Raw genomic sequence first — 12,481 nt, 5'->3', positions numbered from 1 at the left:
CAGAGATCCGTAGCTGTGGAGGAGCCTGGATTTTCTCTATACCGCTGGAAGGCACTTGCTGGTCGTCACTGAATTATTCAAGGTAAATTACTTAGATGAAGTAGACTCCTGGAATCATGTTGTGTTATTCACCCTGGGGTAACACGGACTGCAACTGGATGCAGTTGTACTGGAAAGCAGACACCAAACTTGGACGTTGGTTCAATACGATCTATTGAACTTCTGTAACAATGCACACAGCTTGCTGTGGGTTGACGCTCTACTACTCTAAGTGAGCTAACTCTAACTAACTAGACCAGACTAGCTCTGAGCCACGCATACAAGGTGCTAAATTATATATACACCCTGACTGTCACTGTAGTTATCACCAGTGGAAAGAGGCGGAGTCTGATGCCTCGTGTGTTTTATAGTAGGAAGCCCCCTTCTAGTGTTCTGTCTGGTGATTGGTTGTGTTCTGTCCTGTGTGTTGATTGGCTAACCTGGGTGTCTTTGCCTGTCTTTACCTCATTATGTGCATGAATGCATATTATGATAACAGTTAATGTTTATAAATAGTTTGTCGCTTTAGCTACAAGTGCTCTTGTAATTTAAATCAGACCATCTGACAAGAACATTACAGTCGTTAGCACTTCTGCCTCAGCACTGAGGATCCGGGTTCAATCCCAGATCCCAGCTCCAGGTCACTGTCTGTGTGGAATTTATATGTTCTCCCCGTGTCTGCATGAGTCGCACCCAAAACCCAAGATTTGCTGGGGAGGTGAATTTGCCACACTAAATTTCCCCTTAATTGATAAACAAATAATTGGGTACTTGATACGACCATCAATTCACACGAGACGGAGAGTTGAAGTGAACAGTGGTTTTAATCAGCTGGAACTGTGCCTGCCTGCGACTGCTCTGCACTGAGTGCTGCCTACAGGCTGCAGATCTATATACTTCCCCCGAGGGGGGGAGCCAGGGGCGAAGCCCACAAGGGCACCAACATAATACAATGTAATGGAATGTAATACAATGGTCCATAGTTGGAGCCCATGAGGGCATCAACATAGTACACTGTAATGTAATACAGTGGTGAATGGTTGCCGTAATACATTCACCACAGTACTCTAAATTTATATTTAAAAAATAAATCAATGAATTTTGGCTGTCAGGAAATGGCCTATATCCCATCGCCCATATTTTAATAGAACTAATAAATGAAAGCTTGCCAAGAAAATGAAAAACACACATTTTATGTAAGTCCCTTAAGATTTGTCTGTTGGATTGCTTGAGGCAGTGTTCAGGAGATTAATGTTTAATTGCTGGAGATTCCAGAGTGATGCATCATCAATTGGACTCGAGTCGTGAAGAAGTTCCAAATATCAGGCTTTAATGAACTAGTTGTGTGCCCGGCAGTCGACTTACAGAGAAAGGCCGACTGCCGGATGCTACGGGTTCTTACGTCCCACCTCGTAGGAGGGGCTACTGGCCTCTCGGCCAATCGGCGAGCAGTCACATGACTGACCTCAGCCAATTGGCAGAGAGACACATGACCTGCCTGAGCCAATGGGCAGCGAGTCCTCTGCACCAATGGCAGCACTACTCTGAGGTACCGTAAACCTCCTAGTCATACCACCACATTCACCCCTTGTGGAGAAAGATGCCGGGGGGGGGGGGGAGATGAGGAGAGGAGAAAAGGGGGGGGGGGGCGTTGAACTGGTAGTATGACTAGAGAGAACGAGGTGTACCGAGATGTCTGGTGGCTGCCCACTGGCCCGCGACGAATGTACAAAAGAACAACAATACCGCGCATAATGCCCTTATGAACAATCGAGGAACAAACAGGCAAAAAAAAACGAAAAGGAAGATGCAACAGTGTACACGGGAATGCTGAACAACATGAAGAGTCCGACACAAAGTCCAGTGGAACATCAAATCGACTCGATCAGTCTGACGGGTGCCTTCAATGTCCTGCTGGACCTGCGCAGCGGCGCCGGTGACGTTGGAGCGGTGGTCGTCTGTGACTCCGGGAGAGGCGGTCGTGGTCCTGTGTCCATACCCCTGGTCGGTGCCAGCGAAGCTCTGGCCGGGGGAGTGGGTTCCTGTGCGCTGGGTTGCGGGGGCGCTGGGGGCGCCGGGGGGGGGGGGGGGGTTGGGACTGGGGGGGGGCGGTGTTGGTGTGGAGGGTTGTGGCCGCACGCCGGCGGGTGCCAGGTCCCGAAGGGAGACCGTGTCCTGCCGCCCGTTGGGATACTCCACGTAGGCGTACTGCGGGTTAGCGTGGAGTAACTGGACTCATTCAACCAACGGGTCAGACTTGTACACCCGCACATGCTTCCGGAGCAAGATGGGCCCGGGGGTGGCCAGCCAAGTCGGGAGCAGGGATCCTGAGGACGACTTCCTGGGGAAAACAAGAAAACGTTCATGAGGTGTTTGGTTTGTGCCAGTACAGAGGAGAGACCGAATCGAGTGGAGGGCGTCTGGGAGAACCTCTTGCCAGTGGGAGATAGGGAGATTTCTGGACCATAGGGCCAGTAGGACGGTCTTCCAGACCGTACCGTTCCCCCGCTCGACCTGTCCGTTACCCCGGGGGTTATAACTGGTCGGCCTGCCCCTGCTGAGCAGGAATTGACGCAGCTAGTCACTCATGAAAGAGGACCCCCGGTCGCTGTGGATGTATGCGGGGTAACCAAACAGGGAGAAAATGGAGAGGAGGGCCTTGATGACGGTTGTTCTGGTCATGTCGGGACAGGGGATGGCAAAAGGAAAGCGGGAGTACTCGTCAATCATACTTAGAAAGTATATGTTGCGGTTGTTGGAGGGGAGGGGACCCTTGAAGTCCATGCTGAGACGTTCAAAGGGGCGGGACGCCTTTAGCAGATGCGCTTGCTTGGGGCGGTAGAAGTGCGGCTTGCACTCCACGCAAATGTGGCAGTCCCTAGTTACAGTCCTGACCTCCTCGATGGAGTAGGGCAGGTTGCGGGTCTTAATGAAACGGTAGAAGCGGGCTACCCCTGAATGGCAGAGGTCCGCGTGGAGGGAGCGGAGGTGGTCTATCTGCGCGCTGGCGGAGGTATCGCGGGACAGGGCATCAGGAGGCTCGTTGAGCTTCCCAGGACGATAAACGATATTGTAGTTGTACGTGGACAACTCGATCCGCCACCGCAAGATCTTGTCGTTCTTGATCTTGCCCCTCTGTGCATTATCGAACATAAAGGCCACTGACCATTGGTCTGTGAGGAGGGTGAGCCACCTGCTGGGCAGATAGTGCCTCCAGTATCGCACAGCTTCAACTATGGCCTGTGCCTCCTTTTCCACCGGGGAATGGCGGAGTTCGGAAGCGTGGAGGGTCCGAGAAAAGAAGGCCACGGGTCTGCCCGCTTGGTTCAGGGTGGCCGTCAGAGCTACATCGGACGCGTCGCTCTCAATCTGGAATGGGAGGGACTCGTCGATAGCACGCATCGTGGCCCTTGCAATGTCTGCTTTGATGCGGCTAAAGGCCTGGCGGGCCTCCATCGACAGTGGAAACATGGTGGATTGGATGAGGGGGCAGGCATTGTCGGCATAGTTCGGGACCCACTGGGCATAATAAGAAAAGAAGCCCAGACAGCGTTTGAGGGCTTTGAGTGAGTTGGGGAGAGGGAGTTCCATTACGGGGTGCATGCGTTTGGGGTCGGGGCCTATCACTCCGTTACGCACTACGTAGCCGAGGATGGCTAGACGGTCGGTGCTAAACACGCACTTATCCTTATTGTATGTGAGGTTAAGGAGTTTTGTGGTACGGAGGAACTTTTGGAGGTTGGTGTCATGGTCCTGCTGGTCGTGGCCGCAGATGGTGACATTGTCGACATAAGGGAAGGTTGCCCGTAAACCGTGTTGGTCAACCATTCGGTCCATCTCCCGTTGGAAGAGCGAGACCCCATTTGTGACACCGAATGGAACCCTGAGGAAGTGGTAGAGGCGCCCATCTGCCTCAAACGCGGTGTACTTTCGGTCACTCGCGCGGATGGGCAGCTGGTGATAGGCGGACTTAAGGTCCACCGTGGAGAAGACTTTGTACCTCGCGATCCTGTTAACCAGGTCGGAGATACGGGGGAGAGGATACGCGTCCAGCTGCGTAAACCTATTGATGGTCTGACTGTAGTCAATGACCATCCGGTTTTTCTCCCCAGTCCTAACCACCAGCACTTGGGCTCGCCAGGGACTGTTGCTGGCCTCAATGACTCCTTCCTTCAGCAGCCTCTGGACCTCAGACCTGATGAAGGTCCGGTCTTGGGCACTGTATCGTCTGCTCCTAGTGGCGACGGGCTTGCAATCCGGGGTGAGGTTCGCAAACAAGGAAGGGGGATCCACTTTGAGGGACGCGAGGCTGCAGACAGTTAGGGGGGAATAGGGCCGCCGAATTTAAAGGTCAAGCTCTGCAGGTTGCATTGGAAATCCAGTCCTAAAAGTGCTGGTGCGCAGAGACAGGGAAGGATGAGGAGTTTGTAATTTTAAAAAACCCTCCCCTGGACTGTGAGGTCCGCTACGCAGCACCCGGTGATTTGGACGGAGTGCGAACCTGAAGCCAGAGCGATTTTGTGCTTAACCGGGTGAACAGGGAGCGCGCAGCGTCTTACCGTGTCAGGGTGGACAAAACTCTCTGTGCTCCCGGAGTCTAGTAGGCAGCTCGTCTCGTGAACGTTTAGGAGGATTTGCGTAGTGGCCGTGGAGAGCATGCGGGGCTGCGATTGGTCCAGTGTCACAGCAGCGAGTTGTGGCAGGAGCTCTGAGTCATCTTCTCCCATGGAGTATTCACTGGTGGGGTCCTCTGTGCCGACAAAAATGGCGGCGCCCGGGGCCCGCACGTGGCGTCAGGGCCCCAAAATGGCGCCTCCCGTGGCCTGCACGTGGAGCCGGGCCCCCAAAATGGCGGCGCCCGGGGCCCGCACGTGGAGTCAGGGCCCTAAAATGGCGGCACCCGTGGCTCGCATGTGGAGCCGGGCCCCCAAAATGGCGGCGCCTGGGGCCCACACGTGGCGTCAGGACCCCAAAATGGCGACGTCCGTGGGTCACTCGTGGTGGCTGGGAGCGGGGGTAGAGAGGTCTGTGGGCCGCCTAGGGCCTTGGGGGGGCGCGGGGGGGGTGATCCCCAGTCACTGCACGGAACAGCAGCACCCGACCTGGACTGGCAGACCACAGAGTAGTGGCCCTTTTTACCGCAGCTCTTGCAGACTGCGGAGCGGGCCGGACAGCGTGGGCGGGGGTGCTTGGCCGGGCCACAGAAATACCAGCGGGGCCCCGTGGGCTTATCGGTGCGTCCCGCAGCGCAGGCCAGGGGGGGGGGGGGGGCGGAATCGGCGGGGGTGAGGACGGTGCGTGCCAAGTTGCCCAAGGGATCGCCGCGCGGCCGGGGGCATATATGTGCAGGCGTTTCGGTCGGCAACCTCCAGGGAGGATGCGAGGGTCTGTGCCTCAATAAGGCTCAATGTGTCCTTCTCTAGGAGCCGCTGGCGTATCTGAAAGGATTGCATGCCCGCGACGAAGGCATCCCTGATTAGCAGTTCAGTGTGCTCCGCCGCGGTAACTTGCAGGCAGGCGCAATTTCTCCCCAGGACAATGAGGGCCCGATAAAACTCATCAAGGGACTCACCGGGGAACTGTTGCCTTGTTGCCAGGAGGTGCCACGCGTAGACTTGGTTTACAGGCCTGAGAAAATGTCCTTTCAGGAGATCCATGGCTGCGTCATAGTCCTGTTCATCCTCTATCATCGAATAAACGGCGGTGCCCACGCACGAGTGGAGGATGTGGAGTTTCTGCTCCTTTGTTGGTTGATTGTCTGTAGTGGTGAGGTAACTATTGAAGCACGCCAGCCAATGTTTAAAAGTTGCTGACGCGTTTGTAGCATGCGGGCTGACGCGGACGCAGTCTGGTTTGATCCGAAGCTCCATTTCCAAATTCTAGCTCATTAAATTGATGCACCATCAATTGGACTCGAGTCGTGACGAAGTTCCAAATATCAGGTTTTAATGAACTAGTTGTGTGCCCGGCAGTCGACTTACAGAGAAAGGCTGACTGCCGGCTGCTTATACCCTGCCTCGTAGGAGGGGCTACTGGCCTCTCGGTCAATCGGCGAGCAGTCACATGACTGACCTCAGCCAATTGGCAGAGAGACACATGACCTGCCTGAGCCAATGGGCAGCGAGTCCTCTGCACCAATGGCAGCACTACTCTGAGGTACCGTAAACCTCCTAGTCATACCACCACACAGAGCAATCCCAACTATCAGTGGACCTGCAAAACAGGATAGTAGTCATCAGGAATGCTTGATGGTGGAAGAGGGAGAAGTCCACTGTGTATCTAGCCCAGGTTGACCATGACTGAGGAATACTAAATATGGACAATACAGAGTGCTTTGTTCTGCATCTAACTCATGTCATTCGTGATTTCAGAGTGTTTAATAATGTTAATGGGGTAAAAAATATATGGGGGGAAATCCTTCCTTTCTCCTTGATGAACATAAAATCATCGTCAGTGAAATTTGATGACCTGATTATTATCAATGTAACTGTTGTATACCTTGGCCTGGCAGGTTATGTAACTGAGGCCAATTGCCATAGACTTCAGAAGGCTACATTTGTACTAAATATCGGTCGGTAAATATCAAGATATTAACTGATTTAAAACTCTATCGTTGATGAACTGATTTTCTAAGTAGTTTCAATTTGAATACAATCTCTTCTATTATTGTGTATTTATCTAGGGCCCGGATTTTGGACATGTAACCAGAGCAGCTGATAAGGTCAACAGCCTGGACTCCTTTGGAAATCTAGAAGTCAGCCCTCCAGTAACCGTGAATGGAAAGGAGTATCCAATGGGAAGGATTATCATCGGAAGTGCTTTTCCTACGTAAAACTTTTTATTAATTTTGGAAGGAAGGAAATCAAGGTTAAGAGTTCTTGCCTCGCCTCTCAGGGGGCTGGCTCCACAGACCACGTGACCGGCTCGTGGCCAATTGCGTGGGAGCACGCAATCCCCAGCCAATGGGGAATTTGCGCGGGGCCCTGGGAGCAGGACCCCGGGCAGTGTGGACCAGGGTGTCGAAGTGTTAAGACCTGTCATATCGTGTTCTGTGCCTGTTACTTAACTGCCTTTGCCTTTCATTAGTAAACCCCTTTGTTAATTACTGGAAGCCTTCAGTGTATGTCTCGAGCCATCACATTGGCAACGAGGTTAAAGTTTTCGATCGCAGCTGTCAGACGTCCTGATTGAGGGGAGAAGAAAGGAGCAATTGAAACAATAAAGAAGCTCCAGCAAATGTCAGAATCATTCAAACCGTGAGTGGAAATGCTTATCATTGGTAAACTAGATTCATTTGATCAAGGGGCTGAGGACTGGAGTCAGTACATTGAACGGCTCCACTTTCTTTGACCTCAAACGAGATCACAAGCAAGGACAAGCAGAAGGTGGCACTTCTGACAGTTTGTGGGCCCCAAACAATGCATTTGATGAGAAATCTCACATCCCTGGAGGCACCCAGCTCAAAGACCAACCCAAGGTCCTTGACTATCCTCCAACATTATAAGTTTAACTCTGCAGTGAGGGGCCATGAAGAGTCTCTCAGACTTCACATCCAGGCTTCGCCAGCTCACTGAGCTCTGTGAGTTCGGGACTTCGCTTTGAGTTACGTTGTGCGACCGACTGGTTTGTGGAACCATAACCTTAATATCCAGAAGAAACTTCTGCTGAAGATTATGACAATATTCGTAAATTTCAATCGAGATAGCTCAGGCGACAGACTGTGCCGAGAAAGACGCCATTGAGTTCCCAAAGCATAGCTGAAGGGGAGGCTAACCAGTATGGGGTGGCATGGCCGTGAGGTCCGCGATAGGATCAAAAGGCACAGGGAAAACCAGACATGATTCCTCGGGACCGGATTGAGTTAAAGGATCAGGAACAATTCAACTGCTATATTGTGGGGGAGATCATCCCCAGGAGACCTGTCATGTTCGGAAGATTGTGTGATTCGATGAAGCTGAAGGGGGCACATTGAAGCATTTGCCATGCAAGGCAAAACGCACCACTGCAAAAACAAACAGGAGCAGCAGCAATCCACAATGCGACTGAATATAGGGGAGAAGAACTCTGAAGAAGAGCATGCAATGTATTAGTTAAATGCAGTCTAATTGAATAAGACGGTCCTGATTAAAATTGTCTTAAAATGATAAACGACAAATCCCTTAAAATGGATGTTGACATCAGGGCTTCAATTACCGTAGTGGGGGAGCAGACATTCCTATTTCTTTGTGCATGAACTCGTGTTTAAGCTTGGAGTACGATAGCCAAGCTTTCCATGTACATCAGGGAAATTTTAATGATAATAATAATCTTTATTATTGTCACAAGTAGGCTTACATTAACACTGCAATGAAGTTACTGAGAAAAATCTCTAGTCGCCACACTCCAGCGCTTGTTCGGTTGCACAGAAGGAGAATTCAGAAAATCCAATTTACCTAACAGCATGTCTTTCAGGACTTGTGGGACGAAACCGGAGCACCCGGAGGAACCGACACCGACATGAGGAGGAACGTGCAGACTCCACACAGACAGTCACCCAAGCAGGAATCGAACCTGGGACCCTGCCGCTGTGAAAAAAAAACAGTGCTAACCACACTGCCACCATTCCATTGGAGCCACCAATACACCAGTGGCCCACAAAGGGCAGGAGGCCAATTTGCCTTTGGTTGTCGTGGAGGGCATAGATCCAGTCTGATAGGAATTACTTGGTCACGGAGGATTAGGCTCAATTGGTTGAAATCTTCAAACTGTCCAACAGGGTCCTCCAATACGTCCTAAGGAGGTATGAAGATTCTTCCACAAGGAACTGAGCTGGATTAAAGGCATCAAAGCCAAAATATATGTCAATCGGATTCAATGCCAAGTTCTTCAGAGCAAGATCAGTGTCATTTGCACTGCATCAGAACGTTGAAGCAGAGCTAAAGAGATTGGAAGAGCTGGACATAATCAAGCTGATTCAGAGTGGGTGGCGCCAATAGTCCCGGTCCTTAAACTAGATCGTTCAATAAGAATTTATGGAACTATAAACTGACCATGAACTCCCTCCCTAATAGCACAGTGGGTGTACTTACACCACAGGGAGTGCAGCGGGTTAAAAAGGCAACTCACAACCACTTTCTGAAGGGTAACTAGGGATGGGCAATAAATGCTGGCCCAACGAGCAACGTCCACATCCCTTAAATGAATTGTTAAAAAAAAAATCAGGCTGCCCAGGTCAATCAATATCCGGTTCCCCGAATCAAGTACCTCTACGCTCACTTGGCAAGGGGCCTTACCTATTCAAAATTGGACCTTAGTTATGTCTACCTGCAACTAGAGTTGGATGATGGGTCTCCGAAGTTTGCCACAATAGGCCTCTTTTAATATACTGGACTACCATTTGGCATCGCTTCATCCAGCACTATGTTAGATTTGAGACCAGGAAGAGATCAGCCATGATCTGATTGAATGGCGGAGCAGGCTCGAATTGCCTACTTCTGCTTCTAATTCCAATGTTCCTATGTTCCAAAGTACGATGGAAAATCCCCTCCATGGAATTTGCAAGATGACGACCTTGATGATGTGTTAGTCTCCGGCACTACCCCAGAAGAACCTGTGGTCACCCTAATAATAATAATAATCTTTATTGTCACAAGTAGGCTTACATTAACACGTGCAATGAAGTTACTGTGAAACGCCCCTAGTCCCTAGTCAGAGGAAGTATTAAAGAGATTACAATTCCAGTGTTCTGTGTTTGGTGGAGAAGCTTCTAGTTCTATTTTCAACTGCGGTGTTTGCTGACTTAACTTCTTTGATTGACTTCCACAGTCAGAGAGAGAGATTGAGATTGAGTATACCTGCAAAATGGCTATTTTCAGGGGTACTGGGTGTGTGCTTCCTGGCTGTACTTCTGTGTCAAACGTCCAGAACTTGTGCTCGCACAACATGCACACCGACAGACAACCTGGGGCAGCTTTTCAGCTGGCTTTGAACCCATTCTTTATATATTCCAAGTGGGAAGGCGAATCCACAAAAATTCATCTGGGCATTACGCAGGAAATCCCTTGATGAGATTGTCATTCTGTCCGATTGTCTCTATTGGAGATGGCGATTAGTTTCTGGATGCTTTTAGAAGTACCTTTGACATAAATCAAACATTTCTATTTTTTGAAGATACTTTTAATTGCAAAAATATGGAGCACAATCAGAATTAAACTGAACACGGGATCACAACTTTCAATCTGTACAGTTTTCACTTTGGTACCAGCTTTCCTGTGCAATGCAGCACATTTTGCGCTAAAGTGCCCTGCCCAATGTGAGCTTGTTTGGGTCAACACAGATGCATAGGTGTCACCAGATGGTTGTTAATTCACTGACGGAGCGTCCAGAATAAAAACTGAAAATGCCAGAGGTTAATTACTGACTAATCCTTAAAAATTCATGCATAGGGCATTCGGGACTTTTATATACCCAACCCAATGTGATTTAATGGAGGACTGTACCCCTCCACTCAGTTCCAGTCACCAAAGAAATACTGAATTCTAACTGTGCAAAAGTGGAAACTTTTGCCTTGTGATTCCCTGCCCCTTGCTCCTTTTCTGTATTAAGTGACAGACCAAAGACAGCAGCAAGGAAACCCCCCAAGACTGCACAGTTTCACTGGGCAACCCATCAGAGTTACAGTGGCAGGTTTGTTGAACCCCTGATGAAATTAAGTGCCTAAATGCGAAGCGGAAAAGGAAGCATTCTGAATTGTCCATTGGCTCCCTACATGTTATCACCCTGCCCTTTTCCCAAATGCAGATAAAGTGTCCAACATGCAATGGGCAGCTAACAGCCCTTGATTGCTTGCTGGTAATTAAAAATGCAACACGGGTACCCCGGCATTTATAAATACCCCACAATAAATTAGTAAGTTGTGCAAATGAGCTGACTATTCTTTGCAGGCGAATTAAGCTCACGATATAAAGTTGCCAACACTCCAGGATTAGCCTGGAGTCTTGCAGAAATGAAGATCAATCTCCAGGACACTGCTATGTGCAACGCTGGAGAAAAATCTTCAGGACGCTGAAGATTGTGAGTGGAATTTTCCGCCAGTGGGATTTTCCGCTCCTGTCGAAGTCAATGGATTTTTGAATGGCTTGCCGCATTTCCCAGACCTACCCGCTCCATGACAGGACCATACTGTGTTTTGGTCATTGAGATAGTGGTGCAGTGGTAACATCACTGGACTGGTAATCTAGAGAGCCAGGCTAATGGCCTGGGGTCACAAATTTAAATCCCACGACAGATGGTGGGATTTAACTTCAAATAATAAAAAGTGTGGAATTGAAACCACAATTAATTGTTGTTAAATATCCATATGGTTCACTAATGGCCTGTAATATATACCTGGTCTGGCCTGTATTTAACTCCAGACCCACAACAATGGAGTTTACTCTAAACTGTCCTCTGAAATGGATTTTCTTTATAAATCCCAAGGAGAGAGGTCTTGTGGGAAGGAGAAAGAAGGACAGTAGGAATGTGTATGCTTGGATGTCCTAGGCCCATGTAGCAGAGCAGAGTGTCCAGTTGTTTTGGACCACCTTGCCTCTGGACCAAGGCCTTCCTCCATCAAGCCCGTCTGGTAGCAGGTGTGCAACGGCCACATCGTGTTAAAAGAACTCACACATAGGCATTTCCACCCCTTTAAAAGAAGTTTGGGTCCTGAAACATCAGGATCCTCATGGACAACCCCAATAGCAGCAAACCTGAACAACATACTGGTATTGTTGTCCCGGAGCTCAGGCATTTTGACATTGACATTGCTACTCTAAGAGAGGCCCAGTGGCCAGGTGAAGGCCAGTTCAAGAAACAAGGTGGCAGTTACACCTTATTTTGGAAAAATAAACCAGACGAAGATCTCAGCCTCAATGCGGTTGACTTAGCCATTAAAAACAAACTAGTCGGAGTGTTCTATAGGTCCCCAAACAGTCCAAGAGAAATAGAAGAGCAGTTATGTATTTCAGGGAAGTGTAAAAGTAATAGGGTAGTGATAGTGAGGGATTTCAACTTCCCAACATTAACTGGGGTACTCATAGTGTGAAAGGTTTAGAAGGAGCAGACTTTGTAAAATGCATCCAGGAGAACTTTTTAAGCCAGTGTGTAGATAGACCTATAAAAGAGAACATAGAACATACAATGTAGAAGGAGGCCATTCGGCCCATCGAGTCTGCACCCACCCACTTAAACCCTCACTTCCACCCTATCCCCGTAACCCCTCCTAACCTTTTTGGGCACTAAGGGAAATTTAGCATGGCCAACCCACCTAACCTGCACGTCTTTGGACTGTGGGAGGAAACTGGAGCACCTGGAGGAAACCCACGCAGACACGGGGAGAACGTGCAGACTCCGCACAGACAGTGACCCAGCGGGGAATCGAACCTGGGACCCTGGTGCTGTGAAGCCACAGTGCTAGCCACTTGTG

General features: G+C 49.8%; 1 protein-coding gene across 3 annotated transcripts in view; it reads left to right on the top strand.

Moving 5' to 3' along the window:
• Window positions 1–12,481, top strand: part of LOC119979628 (protein-arginine deiminase type-2-like) — an 86,041-nt gene that overhangs the window by 60,629 nt on the left and 12,931 nt on the right. For all 3 annotated transcript variants that reach the window (XM_038822136.1, XM_038822134.1, XM_038822135.1), the window contains one exon: window positions 6,722–6,867. In XM_038822136.1, coding sequence (XP_038678064.1) covers window positions 6,722–6,867 — 146 coding nt within the window. The remainder of the gene's footprint in view (window positions 1–6,721; window positions 6,868–12,481) is intronic.

The sequence above is a fragment of the Scyliorhinus canicula genome, chromosome 16 (genome assembly GCF_902713615.1).
Source record: "Scyliorhinus canicula chromosome 16, sScyCan1.1, whole genome shotgun sequence".
Taxonomy (NCBI): Eukaryota; Metazoa; Chordata; class Chondrichthyes; order Carcharhiniformes; family Scyliorhinidae; genus Scyliorhinus; species Scyliorhinus canicula.
Note: the sequence above shows the minus strand (reverse complement) of the source record. Positions and strands in the feature narration are given on the sequence as shown.